This window comes from Leptosomus discolor, chromosome 14 (genome assembly GCF_034619465.1).
Source record: "Leptosomus discolor isolate bLepDis1 chromosome 14, bLepDis1.hap2, whole genome shotgun sequence".
NCBI classification, from domain to species: Eukaryota; Metazoa; Chordata; class Aves; order Leptosomiformes; family Leptosomidae; genus Leptosomus; species Leptosomus discolor.
This window is the reverse complement of record NC_141404.1, coordinates 9,937,546-9,963,158: the sequence shown is the minus strand read 5'-3', so window position 1 is coordinate 9,963,158 and position 25,613 is coordinate 9,937,546. Positions and strand designations below refer to the sequence as shown.

The following is a 25,613-nucleotide window of genomic DNA, read 5'->3' as shown; positions in this document are numbered from 1 at the left end:
TAGGACTGGCTCAACAGCCCCGGCGGGGCAGCGTCCCCCACGGCTGCTGCCCGCCCGCGCCTGAAACGACCCCCGTGTGGGATGAGGGAACGGGGAGCAGCCATCCGGCGACGCTGCCCCCTCGCAGCCTTTGCGAACTGCGCTTCCCAGAGACCTGCGGGGCAAGGCCAAGCGTCGCCTGAGGGAGCACTGGCGCCTGACCCGCTAGAACGGGTACTTCTTGCCCGGCCTGAGGCGTTCGCGCCAACTACATGTCCCATCTCCCCCTCGAAATTGGAGGCGGAGACGGCAGAAATGCCATGCGAGCGCAAAGGCTGTCGGGAATTGTAGTTCCTTAATACGCAGAAAACGCAGGCAACTACATTTCCCATGTCTTCCGGGGAGGTGGGCCGGGACAGCTCACGCGAGGCATGATGGGTATCGTAGTTCTCGCGCCTTGGCTCGGCCGTGCTGTGGGAGGAGGCCCCGGGAGCTAAAAACTACTAAAATGGCGGCAGGGGAGGCTACGGGGAGGGGGTACGGGAGCTCTGGGAGGCCATACTGCGCTCGCGTCGGTGCGGTGGAGTACACGCGGAATCGCCGGAGCGAGTGCTGAGTCGCTGCTGCCGCCGGCTTCCCCCTTACCCCGGACGCTGGGAGACGCTTCGGGGCCGCAGAGGCTTGTGGGGCAGCCACAAAATGGAGGCGAACGGGAGCGGCAGCGGGAGCAGCAGCGACTCGGCTCCCGACTGCTGGGATCAGGCGGACATCGAGCCGGGCAGCGGCGCCGGCCCGGGGTCCGCCCCGCCGGCCGCGGAGGCCGAGGCCCAGCAGGAGCTGCTCGGGGCGGCCTTCAGCCGGCAGCTGAACGTCAACGCCAAGCCCTTCGTGCCCAACGTCCACGCCGCCGAGTTCGTGCCGTCCTTCCTGAGGGGGGGCCCGGCGCCCGGCCTGCCGCCACCCTCGCCCCCGCCCGGCCTGCCGCCGCCGCCGCCCCACGGTAACTGCCGCGCCGGGACGGGGCTGCGCCGGCGGGTGGGCGCTGAGGGTGGAGGGATGGGGGCCATGTTGGAAGCCGCGGGGCCGTACTGCGGAGGGGCCCGGGGCGAGGGTTGTTGGGCCCCCGCAGGGGAGGAGGGGAAGGGCCACGCGGGGCCGGAGCGCGGCGCGGAGAGCCTCGGGCGGGCGGGCGGGCGGAGGAACCAGGCTGGGTTGGGCTGGGCTGGAAGGCGGCTGGGCAGCCCGGGGACCGGGTGGATCAGGCTGACGGGGTGCGGGCGGGGCGCCTGGGCGGCAGCTCTGGAGGGGGGCGCCGGGGCCAACGCTGGGCCAGGAGGTGCCGAGAGGCGACCCGGCCCGGGGGTGGGAGAGCCACCCGGCCTGGGGGTTGGGGCCGTGGGTTCTGAGGGCAGGAGGGTCTTGACGGCGAGGGCAGGTGCGGATGGGGGTACCGCCGAGGGGGAGCCTTGCGCAGGAGCCGGGTTTGGGGGAAGGGACGTAAGGCAGCAGGGTCTGAGCAGAGGAACCGTGGACATTGGAGAGGAGCTGGTTGCGGCGGCTGATGCAGCCCCGAGAGTTTGGAGTGGCCTTGTGAGGGGGTCTGCAGGCCGCTGTGGTCCGTCTGCGGTGCTGGGGGCTCTGCGGGGTGTGCTGCGGGAAGCCAAGCCCTGGTACAGGTATTGTGCTCAAGGAGCAGCAGTAACTGGTGTGGTCTGGCTGTATGGGGATTCTGGGTACGTTTCCCTGGTTGATACCTTTACTCGCAAAGGGTTGCCCATGACAAGAGGAAACCACGTAGCTCTCTTCTTCCTAAAGCGCTAGCAAAGTTGTCTAAGATTTTGGTTGTAATAAATTTAATGTTGCTGGGGAGAACAGCACTGCTTCAGCCACCAGTGTTTCAGATGTATCTTAAATGTCCTTTTCAAGATTATGTCAGGTAGTTATTTTTTCTAATATAGTGCTGATAAATCATTAGTAGGGAAGGGAGGTTTGTCCAGCTGGCCTTAGTCAATGGAATAACTTGAAATTTACCCTGCTTTTAATTTCAAAGGGTCTTTGTGTACGGAACTGATGTTTATACTAGATTTACTTTGCATGTGGGAAATGAAAGGAGAGGTACTTTTTAATTTCCAGCCCCAAACTGAAGGTCCTTCCAAACATCAGACATGCTAGTTAACTTTGTGGTAGTATTTTAATGTCGCTCCTGCAGCTAAGGAGTTTAAGATCTGGTTGAGTATGATAGTTTAACACCTTCCTGGTTTTTTTTCTATAATTTTCTGTATTCCTATTGGCACAATATGAAATAAGCTAGTATTTCAGATGTTGATTCTAATAATTTAATTTCACTAAAGTGACTACTGGTTACATTATGTTTGTCACGATTTCCTGTTGATTGTGGCTTATTATTTACCACATTCAGATTCAATATGTTAATTAGTCTTGCATTCTCTAGTATCTAAAGTTATCAGATATTAACAGCTAAAATCTGTGACTTTCATATATGAAGCTTTAAGATTTTCATGCCAAGATATTAACCCAGTTTTTGTGTTAGAGCAAATGTTAGATTATGTGCTCTCTACAGCTATTCAGCACTCATGATTTTTATCAGAAACTGTAGCTCATATGATATGCAGGCAGGCAATATGTAAGTGCATTAAAATACACTTCCAAGAAGCTGTGGGCAGATTCTTGGATTTAATTTAGAATAAATGTGTATGTTAAGGTTCACAGATGTAAAGGTAGAGTAGGTAGCTTGAGACTGAACATGTGATGCACCTTTGAATAATCTTCAAAATTCATTCTACTATGTTTTTCAGCATTAGCAACCTGAATCTAAGTCTTTTTTTTTTTTTTAGCTATGTAATGCATGCTATGACTGAAAGCTTTCTTGTGATTTTGAATGTTATTAGAATTCCTTAGTTTTTTCTTCCTGGCTACTTTTGTAAGATTTCTTCTAAGGCTTCCCATTTTTATTTTTTTTTTTAATAGGATTTAAACTACATTTCCTCACTGCTTATCATATCTATTTCTTCATGCTCTCCTTTTCTCCACTGTTCTGCTACTTCTGAGGCCTATGATGAGCTTTGCCTTTCCAGAAACTAGAGGTGACTTTACTGAAAGCTTCCTGGTCACCTGGAGTGATCAGGATAACTTTTCTTTCCATCTTAGTTGCTGAGTACATTTCCTACATAGTGCTATAATCTACTGGTTTGAATTCACCTTGCTTCGGTATCTTCTTTAAGGTTGAGAATTTTGAGTTTCTGTAATGAACTTGAATGTCCCTAAGATTAAGCAGACAAAATTTGCAGTTAAAAAAAAAAAAACTGACCCAAACCAACCAGTTTCTTTCTTAACTGGAATACTACACTTGTTGCATACTCTTCTAGGTCTGATGTACTTGCTTACAGAAAGTAATTGACAGTCTTGTTCTTGCAGATATTCGTATAAGATGACAACTACTTTCCTGGCTAGAAGAACTAGGTGGAGCTTGCTCTGGAAATAAGTCAGAACAACATGTGGTTAGACAATGGTGCTGAATAGGTTGCTTTTCATCAACCCAGTTTGCTTTTGCTGCCATGGGAAATGAGGTGTTCTGCGGCACTCATTCTTCATTACGTTGTGAGAAAAAAATATTTATCATCTGTGTTGAGATCTGTACAAATACTGGTTTGTACTGGGAAGAATCCAAGTTAATCTTGATTCTTAGGAAGAATCTAAAAAGCTGAGTGCCAGTTTGAGAACTTAAGTGGCCTAAAGTTAAGTTCTAGTAACACTTTTCTCCTTAGAACTTTCTCTTGGTGAGGTTTTGTTCAAGTCATAGTTCCTTAGTAGTTCAAAGGGTGTTGTAGGTAAAGATAAATGTGTAGTAGCAGCAAGGCATACCGAAAAATTCCACAGAACTGATCTCCATTGTGTGGCTGTAGTGTGTAATAGCGTTTCCTTTTCTGTGCACTAACTTCATGTTTTTAGTAATTTGTATAAAATCCCTGTCACTTATGTTTAGAGCACTGAAATAATGCTCACAGAAGCCATTTAGGGAACAACAGGTTAACTTTCTAAAATTGGGAAACTCCTGAAACCTGCATTCCAAGTAGTTTCCTTTAAAACCTCTGTTTATGCATGCTCTCTTTTGATTGCAAATTGTATATTAGGGAGAATATCTGACGGATGTTTACTACTAATGTAACTTTTGCTTTCAGACAGTTTCAGAATTAGTTTGGAATTAAATTATCATTTGATTATATGCAAAAAGCATGTGTTGTTTAAATTTTTGAATCTAGGGAACGGATGAAAAACAGTATGTTCCAAATGTTGTAGCTGCAAGGACTTGCTTTTATCAAATTGTGTCCAAGTCAAACTCATTCACATAAAATCTTTCTTTATTGGATTCTATTGGAAATGTGAAATAGAGACTTCTCAATTTTCTGTCTGCAACAGACATTTCTGTACCACAGTTCCTTCCAGTGAGCATGTCAAGTATGTCACGAACAAGTTGTGCTTCTAGGGAAACTTACTGTAGATAGCAGTTTCTGGACTAGCAAACTGAACTAAATTAAGGCAAGGTGTGATAGTCAATGAAATGACAGTAGATTGTGTTAGGGCCTCTAAACATTCTTAATCACAGCTGCACCTTGCAGCTTCACTGTTCTGTAGCATCTATGACTTATTTTTGTACTAGGGTTTATTAATTTTGTAAGTTTATATAAGGTGTAATTGCATTTAGGTGACTTCTTGTTTGTTTCTATATGAAGGTGTGGTTTGGAGGTGTAAGAAAATAGAGAAACACCCTCCCACCCCAGATTAATCAGATTTCTACTGTCTAAATTTTGGTTGGATCCAAGGTATGAGAGAACTGAAAAATTTTTGGAAATGCAGCAGCAACCTGCATTCTCGTGGTTCAATTTTTCTCATAGTTCTTGAATATTCACGGGGCTCTTGCTAAAATTGCTCACAGCTTCCTTGTATGGGCTTTACTATATTTTATGTTTTTCTTCTTTTTTATAAGTAATTTTCAAGTATTTGCTGTTAACTTTGCTTGGAGCAGGAGACTAAACTAGGTAACTTCCTGGGGTCCCTTCCAACCTGAATTGTTCAGTGATTTGAAGTACGCGGTGGTTGTGGTAAGACAAGTGTCGTTAGTACAAAAGTAACAAGAACAACAAGTGTGTGACACATAGCAGCTTACTAGCTTTTATCCTTTTGGCGGTATTAGTGCTACTGCTTCATTTAGTAGCTCTCTTGACCACTTCAGGTAAATTTCTGAACATACTTGTTAATGACTACAGTTTAGACAACTTGAACCTACAGTCTTGGGCCAAGCGAACATCTGGCTTACAATTCAGTGCCCTTTAGATTGCTTCACTCCCTAAATATCCTCACTTGCCTGCAGTAATCACTTTTGGAATAGTTATGTTCAAGCAGCTGGACATCCTCAGCCTTCAAATGCTTTAAATAAATGGATATGGCATCTATCTTTCTGGTCTTCCCTCCCTCATTTTTCTTGACCTTGTAGCTATCTGGGACAACCATATGTTTCCCCTCTCCTCCCCAGCCAATCAGAACAGAAGAAGGAGTTTCAGTGTCTTCTGTGTCCATTCTGAAGCCTGTAATTTCCAGAGTAGGATAATGAGTATCTGTTTCATCGTGTTTCCGAAAACTGGTCATCTCTTGTTTTACACCATTCTCTGTAGACTGTATTTTAAGACTCTTCAACAGTTCAGTCCTCAAGAGACTTCACTTTGCATATGAACTTGCTAAGACAGTCTTGTTTGTCTGAACCTAGTAGTCCACCATTCCAGAAGCTATTGTATTACAGGATTACAGGGTTTACTCGTGTCAACATTGGAATAGGCATATGCTGATGATTTCCTCACAAGTAGGGTGTGGGTAATGCTACTGTTAGTACTTTGTAACTGTAAACTTGAACTGCTTACGTGACAGCAAATCATTGCTGTATCGTGAATGCCAGGATAAGGTATAAATCCCTATTATTAAAAAAATCTTGATTTGAGTCATCACTTGATTATCTAGAGCAGCGTTCTTCTGTGTGGGCTTCTCTAGACAGATGAGCCCCACAACCTCTTTCAAAGCGGTCAGTGCAGAGAAAGGCCGTATATCTTGGCACTGACTTGCCAGAGGATCAGATGTAATATACGTGTGTGACACTGGCACCTTGACGGCATCACACACAGATGGCCTTTGCCTGCAGGAAGGTAGCCAGGATTGTGTTGTTCCTGTTGGAATAATTCATCACGCTTGTGGCCTTTGCATGACTCCAATAAAACACAGACCACCGGGAGCTGGCTGTGGAGTGGATGAACTGTCCTGGAGTCTGTGTGCAGTCTGCTGACCGTGTGTTTAGCACCGTGGTTTGGACTGATTTAACTTATCGAAAGCATGATGTTATCTTAAGACTTGGTTGCTCTATCAGAATGAATACAAAAATAATTTGGGATAATTCTTGGTTTCTATTAGCAGTCTGGTTTTACAATTCCACTTTCAGGATTTTGGGATTTCTCTCCTGATTTCTGATGAGACACGCAAGCAAGAGAAGCAGCTGATCGTATGAAACTAAGATTGAAAGATGTTTTTATTGTGTTTTTTTATTATGAAGGAATAAGCAGTCAAAATCAGTGAAATTTTTGACTATGTTTTGAAGCAGTCTGTATGAAAATGACACTGAATTTCAGAACAAAAGTTAGTTTAGGACAGGTGATACAATATTTAAAATGTATTATCCAAAACAGTATGAGAATTTCTCTGTAAATTTTACTCTTTTATATTGTAAATGCTAAGATCCTGAGCTTAACCGACTAACAAATCCATGGGGTGCTTAGGTTTGGTCGGGGTTTTTTTACATTTCTATTCCTACAGGGTTATGAGAGATCTTTGTTAGAGTGAAATCTTTAACTGCTGTAATACAAAGCTTGATTTCTTGACTATCTGTTTCAAAAATCAAGTTATCAACTGAGCACAAATAGTTGGCCTTAAGGAAGAGGGGTTTTCATTAGATTCCCTGAAAATCCCCAGAAGCTTTCTTAGATTTAGTTATGAAGAAGCATGTCTGGTTTAGATAAGATAAACTTAAGGTGTGTCCTCACTGGGGAAGGAAAAAGGTGGGTCTTTTACTAAGCTAACATGTATTAAAATCCTATTAATACAAAGCAAGTGCTAATTTTTTAATGAATTTAATAAAGTCATGTTAAAACTATTAAAGCTGCTCTTGGATTGGTGCATTTTAAAAACTGGGCATACATCTCTGTCGCTGGTGAAGCTAGGGCATATAGGCTATGAAGCAGGGCAGAGACGAGGGAAAAATCATTTTGGGTTTAAGTTAGCTTTCAAAACAACTGCCTTAAGTACAGTGAACCCCTGAAAACCTTTTCTTTCTGTATATTTTAAATTATTGACTATGAAATTGCTTACCTCAGGCACTTATTTGTGCTTAAAGTAATTTTTTGTGGGTTTTTGTTGAATAAGAATATCTTGGCATTTTTTTTTGGTTCTGATTCTTATGCTCTGTGTGTTTGACATGGACCTTTATTTTTTTTTAACTCTAATTCCCTTTATGCTTTCATTTTTTTTTTTTTAAAAAAAGGGGGGGGGGAACAACACCTTATGTAATTCATGAAAGCTGTTAAGATTATGTGACTGTTGTGTAAATATGTACTGAACTCATGTATTCAAGTCACACATACAAAAAGGTAATGGGAATCCTAAGGTGAGTGTCATGCATTTCTTCACTCTTCAGCCTTCCAGGAATTCCTCTGAAGGAGCTTGATGCCTGTATTGGAGAGACAGCAACAAACTCACTGTGCAGACCATCTAACTTCTGTAGACAAGACACTTCTTTCAAACTGAATTTGCCTTTTTTTTTTTTTTTTTTTTAAAAAAATATATCTCTATACTCTGTTGTGCAAGCAGTTTCGTTAACCCCATAGCCTACCTCAATTCTAGGTTCTTATCACTTCAGCAGCAGAGCAGGCTGGGAGCTGAGTGCTGCCATGCATAGCAAGAAATTACGGCCTCTCATCAGTTCTGTGAAGGCATTTGCATTGTGGCTCAGGTAGCAGCTGCTGAGAAGTTACCAGTTCACAGCTCAACAGTATCTGCTTGTGTGGAGACATCTCTCAGCTTATTCTGTGCATCTGGTAAATACTGCAGTTTACATAAAGATGGAAGTTGTCATTACTGCTTAGCACTTGAGTTTAATACTTATTTGAACAGCAGTTCTTCTAAGATTGATTCCCAGTTTACCAGCTGTACCTGTTCTATGTATGAAAATCTTGTGTCATTCTAATATAAATTTAATTATAAAGCAATTATCTATTGTTTCTGTACAAGCATTCTGAACTGTTAATACTGTGAAGTTCCTGGCTTATATGGTTTAAAACAGTATTTTTAGAGGTTGAGTGGTACTTTTTATTATTATAGGTTTGGTTATTCTACAACGAAAATGCATGCAAGTACAAAACTTGATGTAATACACAACAAACTCATCAGCTGTAGCAGAATGCCGTGTGAATGAAATGGGCAGAGTGGGTTCTTGCAGTTCTTTAGGACACTAGCTGTACTTTAAAGAGACCAATCACTATGTTTTAAAAGTTACACAGTTTTGAACTCTCTTTTTTGTAAGCACGTATACTCCTCCAGTGGATTTTATTTTTTTAAAAAAAAAAAATTTACCTTATTCAAGTAAGATTGACTTACATGATGTCCTTGTCTGATAGTCTACCAGTAGATAAATGCAGCATTTGTATCCATGTTTGCCTTTGGCATTGACGACAAAGATGTCCAAGGGCTCTGATGGTCGAGAGGACTAGATGAACCGCTTGCCTTGTGTAGTGCAGTGAGTAAGGTTGCAACAACAGTTCTTGACTTATGCTTTGAGGAGAGGTGGAATGTGGAGGATGCTACATAAAATCTAATTGTGTTTATCACATGTAAATCCAAGAATTTGAAGCGTTACTTGAAGATTTGGCATAGTTTAAGACATGTTCTGGCTTTAAAACCAGATTTCGTACAAACTACATCTTGACTCCCTCTCATGAGAGAGGCTTCCTGTCTGAATGATTTTCACAGATGAGGATCTAGAATTTTCAAGCTGAACTTGAAATGTGTTACAGTTTTTTCTAATTTGTGTTTAATTTTCTGTGTGATGTTTTTACAATAATAGTGAACTATGTTAACTGTAAAAGTTGTTAGTTACTTTCCCGACTTCCAGAAAACATAAAATTAAAAACTTTGCATATCTACTTCAATGTTTTGGAGAGATCAGGGTAAGTTACAAGGACTACTTACAACCATTCTCAGTTTCCCTCATCTTTAAAGGTATTTTGTTACAATGACTGTCTTATCTCATGGGCAAAATAGGCACGGTTACTTCAGTTCACTGGATTTGTCCAAATATTATGCCACAGTGCAAAGGGACAGTGCAGAGTTTGGACTTCTTCTCGTGTCCTAATCCAGTACTGAGTCCTAGGTAGTAAGCCTATGCCAACTAGATTCAGAATTGTTACCTCCTTTTTATGCGATCCAAAGATTCCCTAGGTGTTTCAGAACTGAAACTTGAAGGTGAAATGTTTTTCCTTGAATTGTTGAGACTGCCTTTCTGTTGTCTCTGCCACGACATTAGCAGTGCTTTTCCATCCAGCTGATACTTTGCTTCAGTATGACTTTTCTCTTTTATTTGTTTGCAATGTACCAGTGCCTGAAGTAAACAATTTCAGATTATGTCAGGTTGTCAGAAGTACACAGTTACTGAGGTGGTGTTTATTTTTATCACTTAAAGCCTGTTCTCTTTGAAATTAAGATTCTTTCTTTATTTTTTACTTGATTTCTTTGCAATGAACTCTTTTAGAGAGTGGTTTGTATTCCTTTTCTGCTTTGAAGGAGCAGTGTAATTGTTTCATGTAGTTGTGTCCAGTTTCAAAGCATGTCTGCCACATGTGTACCAAAGTGATCAGAACTGAGTAAGTGGTTGTGCTCATAACTGAGTATCTGTTGCCCCTTGGTTATGTGGCATTAGTACTGTTTAGGATCTGTACAAAAACTTTCTTGTGTGCTAGACTCACACAGAATTTAAGGTGGACCTTTTTAGGTTAACAATTTCCTACCTTCGCTCTGTTATTTCTGAAGAAGCTTCTTTTTCCTGTCTGTATGCCTGCTGCATTACAGACCAGAAAGTGAAAACTGAGTTTGTTATGAATAATGTTGATTGACTTAATCAACCACTCTTCAGCCACTTGTGGAGCTTCTGTTTCAAGGCAAGTGCATAAATGCTGTCATTTAATAAGTTTTTCATTGTGGAAAAACTTCAGGGGTGAAATCAAAGCGTGTTGAAATGATCTCGTAATGAAAATATTTATGCATCCTAACCACAGTGTGTGTGAAATAGCCAAAATCTTCTGTTGTGTTAGAAAATGGAGGCTTTAGGTTCATACCTAGGTTCTGGGCTGCCTGCTTGCTGTGAGTCTTTCTTTTCCAGCTCTTAAACAGGAGTAATATATAAGTTCTTACAAGGAATCTCAAGGTATTCTATTCTTATGCTTTTACTTTATTAAATAATTCTTAGAGTTTTGTTTCCTGTGGTTTTGGGACCCTGGAGTGCAGATCATGTATGACGTAATACAGGAGTGTAGGGAACCTTGCTCAATGCAGTTTCTGCTTCTGTGTTGCTATGTCCCCTCTGCTGTGTGCTGCTGGTCACTGAGTGTTACGCTGTGACCCACATTCACCCCGCCTGCAAGCTTTGTCCTCTGGCCCTCTTCCAGCTTCTGCAGCACTGCTCCACTTTAGAGAAGTCTGCAGCAAATACGCAAACAGGGCGAAAGCAAAGAGGCTTAGAATCAGGTCCTTCGTTGTATATTTTTGTTCTTTTGAGGGGATTTGTTTCATCTTTAGGTCCCATCATGCATATAGAGCAAGTAATGCTGTAAGATCTGTGGTTTTATAATGGGATTGAAGGAGAGCTGGAGTACAGCTCAATAGAGGGTATGAATTTGGTATGTGGCTGAAAAAATAAGAGAATGAACTTGTTTCAAAGAATTATGAAGTTGAATTTATACCAAGAGAAAATTAAATAGGTTAAGGTTTTAGGGATAATTATAGAAGGCCTCCTGATCATGTGGAATAATGTCCCAAAACACCAAGTAGTGTAAATGTTAATTGGAATGTATCATTCTTAGTAGGTTTACTAGTTAATTATACCTCAACGTATAGTTTAGTGGTGTGGCTTAGTGCATAAGAAGGTTGAGTGATCTATCCAAAAAACGTACTTGTGACTTTGATACGCACATGACTGGTGAGATTGCCCTCCAAGTAGTGTGACTATATTATGGTGCTTAAGACGACTGGCAAACTTACCAGGCATATGAATGAGTTTATCACCTCTTGACCCTAATAACTACAGAAGATCTTAAGAATTTATTCTTAATAGCTTGTTTCAAATTTCTACTCAAAGCTTGTGTGAAATTGAGGTGTAATAGCGCTGTAGGTATGCCTATAAGCTGACGGTGGCAGAACCTTTCCGTACAGTTGTGACATCACACACACGTTGTTTCTGTGGGTACAGTGAAACTGGTTTGACATTTTTAAACGCCAGTTAGATACTAACACTTAAAATAGCCAATGTGCCCAAAAAGGATGGATAGGTAAAATACTATGTATAGCAAAATTACTTCCTTTAAAACTTGAAAGCATGCAAGTCGGTTACATCAGTGTATTTTAAAAGTTACACTTTTTCCTTTGCAGGTGCACCCATAGAGACTTCTCCAGAAGAGCAGACAGTCTCTTGTGAAGGTATGTTCATGTTCTGATGGTATGCCACGCAGCTCCATTAAACATTATTTTTAAAAAATTACTGCGAAGAATCTCCTCTTTAAAAATCTCTGTGAACCTTTCCCAACTTCATTCTCTTTATCCTCATACTACTATTGTAAGGCAAAGTGTGGTTATCTGTGGTTTACAGTCTTGTAGCCCACTGTCGAGCAAGGCACATAAAGTCCAAGTGGTTTAGTGAAGGTCATAAAGCTTACATGAAAAGGAATTTTTAAAATTGAAACTGTATATCAAATACCATTGGCAAGTATCCAAACATCTAACTATCCTTTTATTAATTTAGTCACTCCATTTTTCTTTGTTCTTTATACTGCCATGGTATGTGGTACATGTCCTTAATGACTCCTTTTTTTTTTTCCTTTTTCCGCTAGGTTCAAATGCTGCCATTAACATGGAAATTTCAGAATCTGTTGGTAAGATGAGAGTTGTTCCATTTTGCTATGATAGTACTATAAAATGCTACTATAGTGATTTTGCTGAATCATTGCAAGCAAAATTGAAGAATACCTTATTAAGCCTTTGCATTTTTGGTCCTTGCTAGTTTTTGTTGTCTTTATATTTAGATTAGGAAAGAGGAAACCAAACACTAGTATGCATTGACAGGTGCAATTGGATCACTTAGACACTGAAAAAGCATCAGTGTTTTATTAAAAATTAATTTCATATTACAAAATAGTCCCGTTAATTGTGTGAAATGGTGATTAACAAAGAACATTGAAGTGATCAGTAATATGAGCAAGCGGAACGTGGAAATTGTATCTTTTTCCTTGTATTTATATGGGTTTTGAGATAACTTAAAGCATTATCCCTCTCCTTTTCTAAACATATGGTAGTCTGTGTCTGTGGATTCAGACTAGCATGATGGTCTGAGTGGACCTTCAGATCTGTTTTTTCCTTGTAAAATTGTTGCCTTGTTAAAACAGAAGTCTCTTAATCGCTGTGAATCATGGTTTTCTGATGTCAGCTAGCTTAAAAGCTCCCGGTAATAATAATTTCAGAAACAAGCAGCAGTTGCCCATTTTCATATAGGAAGACATTAACAGACTGGAGAGCCAGTGTCTTTTGATTGCATCTTTGGGGCAGGGGCTTTCTCCATAGTCATTGCTTTTTAATTTCATTATCTATTTGAATATATTTAACTGGTTAATTTTTAGTGGAAAATGGAGAGACAGAAATGTCCCCAGAAGAGTCATGGGACCACAAAGAAGAAACAAGTGAAGCAGAGCTAGGAAGTGGTCCAGCAGGGGATGCAGGGCCTGAAGAAAGCGCTCAGGAAATGATGGAAGAGGAAGAGGAAATACCAAAACCCAAATCTGTAGTAGCACCACCAGGTGCTCCTAAAAAAGAGCATGTAAATGTAGTATTCATTGGGCACGTAGGTAAGTTGTGAGTGAATGTGAAGTAATTGGACCTCTGTGTTGTGTATTATCTAGAACTCAGAGGATTAGAAATTAATCCTGCTTTTTGTAGGGATGTACGTATTCATCGTGTCTTGAGGCTAATAGGAGCATTCATTCTGATGAAGTTGCTCTGGAAAAATTAAAAAACTTAAGGTCTTTCAGGGGGAGAGTGCTGAGGATAGTGTCCCACGCTCTTAACCCACGCTTTTGCTGGATCACTGCTTGTTGCAGGTTTGTTTTGTGATGAATGATGCCAAGTTTATGTGTATGAAAACAGACTTCTCAAAATTCAGTGTAATTGAATTGACAATGAATTATTATGGAGACAAGGGAAGCTGAGAGATGCTTCAGAAAAATTAAGATTACAATTAAAAAATAATCTTTGGAAATAAATTAGATGACCTTGTTCTTAATTGTTTTCTTTTAAATTGAGAATGACAATTATTTTTTTTTAGATGCTGGCAAGTCAACTATTGGAGGACAAATAATGTAAGGAAACTCTTAAATAAAATTTTTAGATTTTCTGTTCGTTCTTGTGAATTGAAAATACATTAAGTAAAATGAGTAATGATTTCTTTATGGTTTTAATCAGCATAGATTAATATTTTTATAATAAAATGTTATTCTTCCTGTCAGTTTAATTACTTATTGTCTTTGGAATTCCTTAATTTCATTACATCTAATTTTATCACTACAGGGGTTAATGGAAACAACTATGCAAAAGCATACATTATTAAATTAAAGAAACTGAATCACTTTCTTAGAACATTACTGTTTGTCACTTTAAAATGTTGTTTGAAACTGCTTTATACCCTTTGATAAACTGTCCTTTTTGTGAAGATTTAAAAAAAAAAAAATATCCTGGGAATCCTGGTGCTAACATTATCAGGCATAATTTGATTTCAAAATGTGAAATTGTCATAGTTACAGTTAATCTTTTAAGTCTATTTTAGAAACAGTATCTAGAGACTGCAATATTTTTACGAGACAAAAGTAAATGCAGTTAGACCTTACAGCCTGTATTAAAAAAAAAAAAAAAACAACAAAACAAAACCCAAAAAACCCCACAACAACAACAAAAAAAACCCCAAAAACCCCCCACACCAAGAAATGTAAAGTACTACATGAAGAAATAAATGCTATCCTCCTGATGCAAAGTATTTCTCTGATTTTAAAATAATACTCTCAGCAAAAGTGGGAGGTCTTTGTCCTGGCATTTTCATCTTGTTTTGTTTTGACCAAACTGGAATGTTGGAATTGTCATGCTACATTTAACCTTGTAGTTCTTACTAGAGCAAATTAGCATTTTATTATCTGATGTCTGAGTATTATCCTTGTACAAGGAGGTGCCTGTTCTTAACGCTCCTACTGATGTGTTATGTTCCTAAAGCTTTTCGTAGTCTTTTGTTTTTGCGGAATATCCCTTTGTTGTAAGGGAGGGAAAAAAAAATTGTGTGCTTGTACCGACTTTGTCATTAACCATTTATTTACTGTTATAATTAATTTTCCTTATAGACTAAGTAAATTACTGTTATTAGAAGATCGAGTAGAAATATCTGAGGGGAAAATATGAAAGTTTTAATATAATAAAACTGTATACTACTCACTGCTTCTTATAACTGAAAGGCCTCTCAAAATACCAGTTTTCTTATTCTATCTAAAAAGAATGAAACGAAAAATACTTTTCTTTACATTTCAGAATTGGGGTGGGGTTGTGAAAAATTTCTCTTATTACAATTTTGACATAATTTTGAAATACCGAATTAGTCTGAGAAACGGTCTTAGCAGATGTAGTTCCTTTTCAAAACTTGCCTTTGCAGAACATTTTACAATTTGGCTTAAAAAAAGACATTGCTCATACTTCTGCTAAAGTATACTTTTACATACCAGATAACGGTGTGGCTTTTTGTGGAGACAAAATTCCACTGCTGCTCTCATCAGGCTGTTCCAGTTTTTCAAAATAATCTGTAGGGATTGTATAAGTATTTAACTATTTGGAGCTATGTTTCTGCTTTTGTAAAATTGCACTTTGGTTTTTTTTTCCCCCCACTTCTTAGGTATTTGACAGGAATGGTTGACAAAAGAACACTTGAAAAATATGAAAGAGAAGCTAAAGAAAAAAACAGAGAAACATGGTATGAACTTACTGAAGATAATAGCATGCTTTTCTCTTTACACTGTGATGAAAATGGGAAACTGTTTTTAAGTGTCTGTCCCTGTAGTATTGGCTTCCTGCTGGAAGGGGTTTTGAGTGGAGGGAGGGAGGAATCTTTTGTTTTCCTCCAGTACCTCTTTAACTAAAATTCACACTTGAATAGGTTTTGCTGCTCCGATGCTTTGGTAAACCTAGTTGGTAAAAAGGAATACAAGACAGACACAGTTCTCAGGCAGCTCTTGGGGCCCTTTTATCCATCTGTCTTTCACCTGCAAACAGCAGAGAGGTATCTAAGGGACAGAGATTAACGCTGTCAGTTTGGCAGACATGAGGAGAGAGCAAGTGAAGGGATTTGGCTGTCACCTTATATCTCACTTTCCTATGAGTAAGGATAGGTCTGCAGTTCTTAAGTTTCCTCCAGACAAGATGATGCTGCTGTCATGTGTGGATTTTTTGCGGGTCTCTTGTTTGTTTTGGGGTTTGTTGTTGTCTTTTGGTCAGTTGGTTTTTGGTTTTGTGTTTGTGTATATACAGCACACATAGCAGACTACAGCACATAGAGCAGCCTGCTTTCTCCTTCAAACAGCTCCTGGAAGTTCCTTTTGGAAGCTTTCAGTTTTTGGCTGTGGTGGAGGAAAATAGGGGTTCAAAGGGCTCTGGAAAAGAAGCAGCTAAAGACTTCCTTAGGGGTACAGCAGCAATGGAGCACTGGAGGGGTGGGCATTGACCTGAACTAATTGTATTATGTGTGCGAGAGGGGAATAGAAAGGGTGACATACAACCTTTTTAGCAAGCAAGCGTCATCCCCCTCTTGGGAGTTGACTGTAGTAATAAATATTTCAGGACCTTCCTCAAAAATCCCGTACATCTTGGAAAACGGATTTCCTCTTTCCTCTTCTGTTTTAGAGAGTGAGTTGCAGGAAGTGTCTCCTTGAATGCTATTTTTATTCTTTAAAATATGTCATAATATACAACAGAAAGTACGAGGTACCTATGTGTCATTATCAAAGATCTTGTTGGCTTGCCTTATATGTTGAGAGTCTTGAAAATTGAGCAATTTTACTTTGATTCAGAAAATTCTATACCATAGCACAGAGTTGACATTTCAGTCAGAAATCCATCTTTCCCTAAAAATCCCTATGTGCAAAAAGGACTTCCCATCCAGCTTCCACGCGTAAATTCCTGCTTGACTCTTGTTAGCTGTGTAAAACCTGACCTTTGGCTTGGCTGAAATCTTCCAGAAACACACACAGGCCATGGTGAAGATGCCAGCACACGGGAGCACGCATACTGGTGCAAACCGAAAGCCATCAAGCATGCTATTTAGACCTCCATCAGTGACGAATAGTTATTGCCTGGGGTAGACGGTGATTATATATCCATAATTCCCAGTGTTTAGTGGTTTCTCTGACTCGGGAACCTCTTGAGCTGGAAAGGACATCTTTGTGTTTAATAGTCCCTGATGCTCCCTCCCTCATCACCAGTCAGCTCAGTTAGCAGGGTCTCATCAGACATTAGCTTGACTCTTGTATTGACTGGATAAAGATTATAAGCTGCTGTTCATGCTGATAAGTACCACTATGTGAAGCCAGTTCAATTTAGCTGTTACTACTTTTATTCTCCTTATTGAGAGTATTAATTTTTTTCTCTCTATCCACCAATTTTCACAAAACCTGAAGGAGTTAAATAATCTTTTTTTCAAATTCCAGTTCATCTGTTGAACTTAAATCTAACTTGTTAGTCAATGGCCAGTGGGATAAAATACAATTAGGAGGGGACAACAGTGGATATGATGAAAGTATCAAAGACAGGGTGAATAAAGGTGATGTCTGTTTCAGAGCCAACTTCTGTTTAATATATCTGCAATAAAATGAGAACTACTAATAGTAGTTCTCATAATATGAATATGTGCAAATCAGAACTAATTTTTTTAGTTAATTGTGCTGAGAAAGAGGAATTGTTTTATACTTGGTCCAAAGGAAGTGCTTTTCAAACTGAGACAGAGCTTAAAGTATTTGAGGCTAGATTATACCTGGAGAACTTAGTAACTGAAAATTGGTTTTTAGAATTGCCTCATTCTAGGTATGTGAGGGAGAGCTAGCACTGGGCACCACAGGTCGCTACAGATATGCAAAACATTCAATAAAAAGTCACTAGTGGTCTTGGAAATGTTTCAGTTTAGTAATGCTGAGGTGGTTAAAATAGTGAGCAGAAAAAAAGGATATTTTATGATGAACAAATCACCATACATAAATTTAGTAAAAACTAATACAAAAATAGAATATTTGGGTTGGTGTTTTTGGTTTTTAGGTACCTTTCATGGGCCTTAGACACAAACCAAGAAGAACGAGACAAAGGTAAAACAGTAGAAGTGGGTCGTGCCTATTTTGAAACTGAGAAGAAGCACTTCACCATTCTAGATGCTCCTGGACATAAGAGCTTTGTTCCAAATATGATTGGTGGGGCTTCTCAAGCTGATCTTGCTGTGCTGGTAAGGACAAATCAGATTCTTTTCTTTTGAATATACTGTGGAATTAAGCTTTTGATTTTTATTTTTTGTTTGCTTGTTTACTCTTTTGATTAGTTACAGTGGGCAAAATGTTTAACTCTTAAGTCTACCAAGTTGAGTGGGTTTTGGAGGAACTTCACAGCTTCATAAAACTGTTCACAGGTGTCATCTGACTTTTGTATATATCGGTGCAAAAACTAATGGGTAATAGTAAGGCTATAGCAATGTGTATTGAAAGCTTTTACCAGTTTTGACTATCCAAAGTTATTTTTGAATAAGGCAGTATTACCTGTTGATTGTTCGGTTGAGAGAATTGTAGAATTTTTATTAAAATGTGTATTTTTAATTAGGTTATTTCGGCAAGAAAAGGAGAGTTTGAAACTGGATTTGAGAAAGGTGGACAGACAAGAGAACATGCCATGTTAGCAAAAACAGCAGGTGTAAAACATTTAATAGTTCTTATTAATAAAATGGATGATCCAACTGTAAACTGGAGTAATGAAAGGTGAGTTTAATGTTAAAAAGTTAATCTTCATTAAAAGATACTGAAAATAATTCCTAAGTAAAGTAATTTTTTGCATCCCATTTTTGCTCAAAGAATGGTAGACTGGTGAACTTGACGACAGGTTATCAAAATTGCAGAAAAACCAGAAGTGTAGTGCCTAGGACAGTGCCTCTCAACTAAGCTTGAAGTTCTATACTACTTTAAAACATTCACTTTCAACTGTTTGGATCTGTGCAGCTGTATCTAACAAATCCATGCATCCTTACATAGTTTAATTGTTGACTTGGTAACTTTACACTGAACCTAAAAAGAAGTGACTCTGTTTTCAGTAGTTTAGTTTGCCAGATTCTTGATTGCTTGGCCACGTTTCTGCTGAACTCCTAGCTTAGATTTGGTGAGAACAGTATTACCCTGTTCACCTTATGTGTCCACCCTGTGTTATTTGCAGTTGTTCTTTTATAAGCCGAATTGAATAAACAAGTAATATGTTGAAGTGGTTTTGATTACAGTCTGAGAAGGAGGGGAAGGAGGGAATCTTGCAATGATGCAGGCCAGATAAAAATAACTAGAAAGTCAATATGGAATAATTAAATAGCTAATAAAAAAGATTAAATTATTCTTTTCTGCTTTAATGCTCAAATGTTACTAAGGGGTTTTAAGTTTCCTAAGTGTCAAAACGTAGGTCTTTTTATGGCTTCTGTCCCATCTCTCTTCTCACCCCTTTAAGCTGGGTGCTAAAAAGCCTAACTTAGTTCTTCCCTAGAGATGCTTGCACAATGACAGGATACAGTTTTCTTCCACAGTGTAGTAAGAAGAGTTGTCAGAGAACTTGCTGTGCTGTTAAGAATTGTGGAAGTTTTTGTGGGAAGCTATGAGGGACTATGCAACCTTACAACATCAGCCTAGTTTACTTAGTTTACTCAGAGAACAAGGCATGCCCAAATTGTGTGGTCTGGGTCCTGCCCCAGCCTTCTGACATTATTGAATTCAGCTGAAACTGACTGAGGGGAAGAAGTGTGATAGAAATAAGTAGCATTACATATATATATATTTTAAAAAAAATTCTTAGGAGACTGGAGGAGTCCAAGGCACTGCTAAAGTGAAAGCCTGCAGCAGGACCTCAGTAGCTGTCCGCTTGGTCTGTCCTGCTGTCTTGGCCTGGATCTCTTGCTTAAAAGCAGATATACCATATGCTGCTGCTTATCCAGCCCAGTGATGGAGGTATATGGAGAAAACTGATGGTGCTTTATGGAGCAGAGGAATGAGGGGGAATAGACAATACCAAGTTGTGCTGGAAGATTAGGGAGAAGATGCAAACAGGCCACTAAGCTTTATTGTTTTGTTGTGTTTTTTTAAAGCACAGTATTACATCATGCTGTCTTGATCTGCTTGTCATTTTATAGATACGAGGAATGTAAAGAGAAACTGGTGCCATTTTTGAAGAAAGTTGGCTTCAATCCCAAAAAGGATATTCATTTCATGCCCTGCTCAGGACTGACTGGAGCAAACCTTAAAGAACAGTCAGAATTCTGTCCTTGGTATATGTATGTATCTGAAATAAAACAACTTGGGTATTTGCTATATTTCAATAGAAGTGAATGCTACAGTAAAGCTAGGAAGAAGTATAGGCTGGTATGTTGTAGCTGTGCTCTGAAGTGCTTGAGGAAATACAATCAGGGCAACAAGAACACAGACATGCAATGAGCCAAATCAAAGCATTTGCTAACTGCAGAAGGTTAAAGTTAGCTGTATTCTTTGGCCTTGTGAGTTTGAGTGCCATACCAGCCCTTGAATTTTCCAGTGATGCTGCAGCTGACATGTTGCTAGAGTCAGTGTTTGATGTGAACAGTTTGCTTGAAGCGGTGTTATAATTAGTGACAAGCCATGTGTCTCACTGGATGTCATGTTTGCCAGTATTGTTCAGGGCAGTTAAAACATTCATGGAAATCATGTTTGGACCCAGCTTATGGTTTTCTGTTTCCAAAACATACTGCTCGTCTAGCAAGCTTCTCAAAGGAATAATGATTTTGTGTAAGATACGCCCATAATGTAACTTAAAAATGACACACACTTCCTAGGTATTAATGTGGTAGCTAGGGTAAAGTGGACACGAACAGTGGGATGTTTTGATAGATTTAATTGTCTTAGAGGTCACTGTTCTTGATGACAGAATGAAAAAAGGAATCTTTTGTTGGACTGCATTTATCCATTCTGAGTAATTTTTAAATAGAAGGGTGCTCATGAAATTGAAACAAATGCCGCCTTCTCTTTTAGTGGATTACCATTTATTCCATACCTGGATAATTTGCCAAACTTCAACCGTTCAGTTGATGGACCAATCAGGCTGCCAATTGTGGATAAATATAAGGTACAAATTAAAATAATAGGATTGAAAGTATAAATGGACTGTTTTCAGAAAGCAGTAAATTGACTATTTACTATATTTTTAGAGGATATCTCTTTTTTTTTTTTTTTTTTTTTTTCTTTTTCTTTGAAATGTCTACATTTCCAACTGCAGAATAGAGGCGGGGAGGGGAAGTAAATAATTTTGGCATTATATGAGACTCTTAAAATCTGTAATCTTTCATGAGAACAGTTTCCAAAACATGAAGTGTAGCAGTGCTAAATAACTTCACAGGGCTAAGTGATCATACTTAGAGTTAAATCATAAATAGAGCAGACTCTTCAGAAAAATGTTTTCAATTTTTATGTAATAATTTCTTTTTTTGAAGGATATGGGCACTGTGGTCCTTGGGAAGCTGGAGTCAGGCTCTATTTGCAAAGGACAACAGCTTGTGATGATGCCAAACAAGGTATGGTAAGATTTATGTCTTAAAAAATGTTACTACACTAAAAAAGAGCTTGGTTCTTGAAGATATTCATTACTTTAAATCAGAAAATTTTCTGTTGCTCAGTTGGACACAACTAAGCTTTCATGTTTTACGTGGTTGATGTTTCCAGGTTTGTGTATACTTTTCTTCCTTAGCATTCAGAGCACAGGTTGTCCCTCCTTAGTAAACTCAACTGCTGGGCTACAAATCATCATAGTTTATTTAACTGTGTTTTCCTTTGTATTTGTACAGTTGGCCCACAAAACTTGTTTTCCTGCTGTGGGTTAATATGGCTCAAAACTTCCCTTTTTTCCCTTTTTTTCTTTTTTTTCTCTTCCCTTCCCCAGAGGAAAATAGGAAAAAAGTGAAAGGTGCACACACTACACAGTGTGTTCCAATGAAAGACCTAAAGTTTGCTTTAGTTAAGAACAGGTTGGGTTTGCAGGTAGGTAGCTGTTCCATAATGTAAGATCAGTATTTGGAATCATCATGCTCCCCTGAAGAATGTGAAAATATAAGAATGAAGGATGTGAAAACATAGTTGGGGAAAGGCAGTGAATGAGAATAGTGTACTCAACTACTCGTGGTGTTTGCTTCTATTGGTTTACTACAAAAAGGGTTTGGAAATTTTGTTCTTATCTACTCATGTCATCTTGATTTAAGCTGACACTTTTTTCCAATTCTGAGGGTGAAGTAGTTTGCTAGAAAATGTCTCAATACTCAAATGTACAATAAATCCACAGCTTACTGAAAATTGTTATTTCCTGGTCAAAATATGTTAACTAGATTGACTTCCATGTCACCTTTCTCAAGAGCTGTTGAAACTGAGACTAAACTTAGTTTCAGATGATGCTTTTCAGTTTTTAAGGTAATTTAACAGACAGTGGCTTTTTATAAAACTGCTTGATATACATCTGACACCCATGTTATTTGGGGGTTGATTAGGAGGAATTAGTAAACTGTAAATGGCTTTAACTAAACCATTACAGAATTTGTATTCAGTAAATAGCAAGGGCTTTTGATAGCACACTCTTTTTTTGTTATTGTTATTACTTTGGCAACTAATGGGGATTGAACTAAAACTTCAGGAAGTCAGAACAATAGACCTCTTTCTGAAACTATGCCTTTTTTAACTTCTCTGCCTTTCCAGTATTTATTTGCTGTTAGTATCTAGTACTGTGTAAAGACAGAAAAATCAGAAGAGAGGTTACAACATACAGGAACATTAGGAAATACATTTCGGTGTTTGCTTGAAGAGTGTTCATTAATACCCATTTGGTATTGTTATCATCTTCTCCAGGAAATCTTTGTAGAATTTTGAGATTCTAGAATTCCTGGATTGAGTTACTAGTCAGACTGTTACATTTTGAATGTAATGAGTCTGTACAACAGTGTGGCTTTTGCATTCTTCTTAGATAATATAGATGCATTGTATCTCTAATCTCTATAAGTTTTAAATTCATTTCCCTTCAAGAAATAGTGGATATTTTTGAAATTTGCTTTCCATTGAATATATACTATATAATTCTATTAAAATGTATTTTATTAAATGTGCTATTTTAAATATTGTTAACTCATCATTCAAGTATTTTTAAATGTTCTGAAGCTTGCAGAACTGAATATAATTAATTTAAAATGTAATAGAATTATTTACTGAAATCTTGTTGTATTAAAATTATTTTGTACCAGACTAAAATATTCACAATAGAAAATTGCATTTTTGCTTTCTTTAAGCACAATGTGGAAGTTCTTGGAATCCTTTCTGATGATGTAGAAACTGATTCAGTAGCCCCAGGTGAAAATCTAAAGATCAGACTGAAGGGAATTGAAGAGGAAGAGATCCTTCCAGGATTTATTCTCTGTGATCTCAACAACCTGTGTCATTCCGGACGCACGTTTGATGCCCAGGTAGAACAATTATTATTTAATTGCTATGTAGACAGTTAAAAAGCATTAAAATATTTTGCCTCTCTTTCACCAAATCTAAACTTCATTAGTTTGAATTTTCAGTTCAGATTTCTTATTCACTGTCATATCTCTAAATTGACAACACAGATACCTAACACTCTGACATCAGTAATTTGAGTTTTTAAAATATCATTTGTTTTGAATGTAACTTCTCAATGAAGTTTTAGATCCTATAACCATGAAAGCAAGATCTTGTCAGGCCAACTCTTCACTCTTACACTTTCATATTATAAACAACGTAGTCGCTTACAGTTTTTTTCCGAAATTTGTTGCCTGTGTATTGTTCAACTGTACATTTTAATATAGTTCTGTATTTGGTTATTCTCTGCTCTTTTGTAATTGAAATGAGGAAAAATGCACTTATTTTTAATTGTTTTACAGATAGTGATAATTGAGCACAAATCCATTATCTGCCCAGGTTATAATGCTGTGCTGCACATCCACACCTGTATTGAAGAAGTTGAGATAACGGTAAGTGTCCTTTAAAGTTGCGATGTGAACGTAGACAATGAACTTGTGGGGTGAGGAGTTCGGTCATGACGTACATCTGTAGAGCAACTCATGCAACAAAGCTCCAGCCGGATCTTCCGTCAGCACCACACGCAAATGGCTGTTCCTGTTAGCGTGAGCCTTCTGAAACCTGTGGCAAGTCATGACTGACACTCTTATGCAGTAAATCTTAGAAGGTTTTTTGTATTTATTACTAAGTATTTTCCTTCTTAGACCACTTCCATTTTGTTCATAAAGAAAAAATAACCCTTATTTTAGCACTCACAGATATTAATTTTTTTCTTATACAGGCCTTAATCTGCTTGGTAGACAAAAAAACAGGAGAAAAAAGTAAGACACGGCCCCGTTTTGTGAAACAAGATCAAGTATGCATTGCCCGTTTAAGGACAGCAGGAACTATCTGCCTTGAGACATTCAAAGATTTCCCTCAGATGGGTCGCTTTACCTTAAGAGATGAGGGTAAGTCTGCTTGATCGACAGTTAGTAACTGCTGCAAAAATACAGGGACTTTAAACAGCAGGTCGTGCATGGCAATGAGGTGTTAAAATGCTGGTGTCTAGTGGGAATCACTGGGTAACAATGGAAAAGTAAATCTAAGCAAATTGTTGCCATTGTGCAGAGTTCTTGCTAGTAACAAAAAGTGTGTTTTGTTTTAGAGGAATCATGTACAGAAACGTGCACTGTGAAACACAAGCTTGAATCTGAAAAATTACCAGTGCTGTTTTCTTAATACATCCTGGAATGTACACCTACGACATGAATGAGTAGATAAGGGGGGATTAGTAGTAGATAGTTAGGTAGATTCTCTAGTTAAAAAGACAAGGGGGGGTTGTATGTTGGGCTTTAACTCAGGCTTACCCCAGTAAAACTCATGGATTTGCAGGGTGTATTTAAAATAAATGATCTTTAAAAGCAGTAAACAGATCTGGTAGAATGGTTCTGCCTTGCCTTCTCCCTAGATGAACACAGAGGAGGCTTTTCACAATCCACTTTGTTTTCCCTACTGCGAGAATAGCAGTTTTACTATTTTAAAGATTTTACTGTGCTTTTAAAATACACTGGTGCTTTCATTCTACAATACAACAAAATATTCTCTGTATTATTTCTAGTACTCTGGAAAGTCTGTATTTTTGGGGAAAGTTTTCGTGTTCTGAGAGACTTACGTGATCTTTTTGCAATATGTAACTCTACTGTTTGTCTCCTTGGTTTTAGGTAAAACCATTGCAATTGGAAAAGTTCTGAAACTGGTTCCAGAGAAGGACTAAGCATTTTTCTCAATGACCCCCGCACAATACTGTGAGGAAAATCGACTCTGCAGAAGCCTACTTCACACCGCCTTCTTATTTTCTGCCCATTGATAAACTTCTCCCCATATTTTGCAAAGACAAATTTCACAGCAAAGGTCCACATTATGTCAGCTTTCTCATATTGAGAGCTCTGCTATGCCACTGTTGAATTTTCCCAAAAAGAGGGGGTTTTTTTCTTCCAAATTCTGCTTCCTTGGAAAGATTCGGCAATAGCTTTGTAAGTGATGTGGACATAATTGCCTATAATTATGAAAATCTAAAGGATTTTTAATGTTTAATTTCCCCCAGCATATATATTAAGACCTCTTTTCCAGGCAGATCATTCAGAGTGTGCGAGTGTGTGTGCACATGTTACAAAGATGACTACCATGTTAATAAACTATTCAATTTGAAATCTTTTTCGGTATTTGAATTGCTTTTGAATAACGTTTTTTATCCAGATGTAACACAGTTGCATTAGCTTTTTAACTTCCAGTAACCTAGATATTTGGTTACTCGGACTTTTCTAAACTCCTCAGCCTCCCCACACACACAGTTTTAAATGAGGCAATTGGGCGCTCAACCAAGATTTGCCCCTTCCCTTTCTTGAATGCATTCTTAAAATTAAAAAA

General features: G+C 38.8%; 1 protein-coding gene across 1 annotated transcript; it reads left to right on the top strand.

The window, feature by feature from the left end:
- The first annotated feature begins 678 nt into the window (after positions 1-678).
- GSPT1 (G1 to S phase transition 1) lies at positions 679-25,400 on the top strand. Its single transcript, XM_086472775.1, has 15 exons — positions 679-979; positions 11,731-11,778; positions 12,189-12,230; positions 12,972-13,196; positions 13,673-13,706; positions 15,275-15,352; positions 17,683-17,863; positions 18,232-18,386; positions 19,790-19,930; positions 20,661-20,754; positions 21,119-21,199; positions 22,952-23,125; positions 23,567-23,656; positions 23,986-24,154; positions 24,908-25,400. Exons 1-15 carry the CDS (start codon positions 679-681, stop codon positions 24,958-24,960), a joined length of 1,866 nt encoding a protein of 621 aa, XP_086328901.1. The 3' UTR covers positions 24,961-25,400.
- The last annotated feature ends 213 nt before the right edge of the window (positions 25,401-25,613 follow it).

Bases quoted from the DNA above. Each gene is read 5' to 3' on its own strand.
- GSPT1 (XM_086472775.1), top strand. From the start codon at position 679: ATGGAGGCGAACGGGAGCGGCAGCGGGAGCAGCAGCGACTCGGCTCCC. The intron at 980-11,730 runs GTAACTGCCGCG...TTTCCTTTGCAG, and splicing joins GCCGCCGCCGCCGCCCCACG to GTGCACCCATAGAGACTTCT. The intron at 11,779-12,188 runs GTATGTTCATGT...TTTTTCCGCTAG, and splicing joins GCAGACAGTCTCTTGTGAAG to GTTCAAATGCTGCCATTAAC.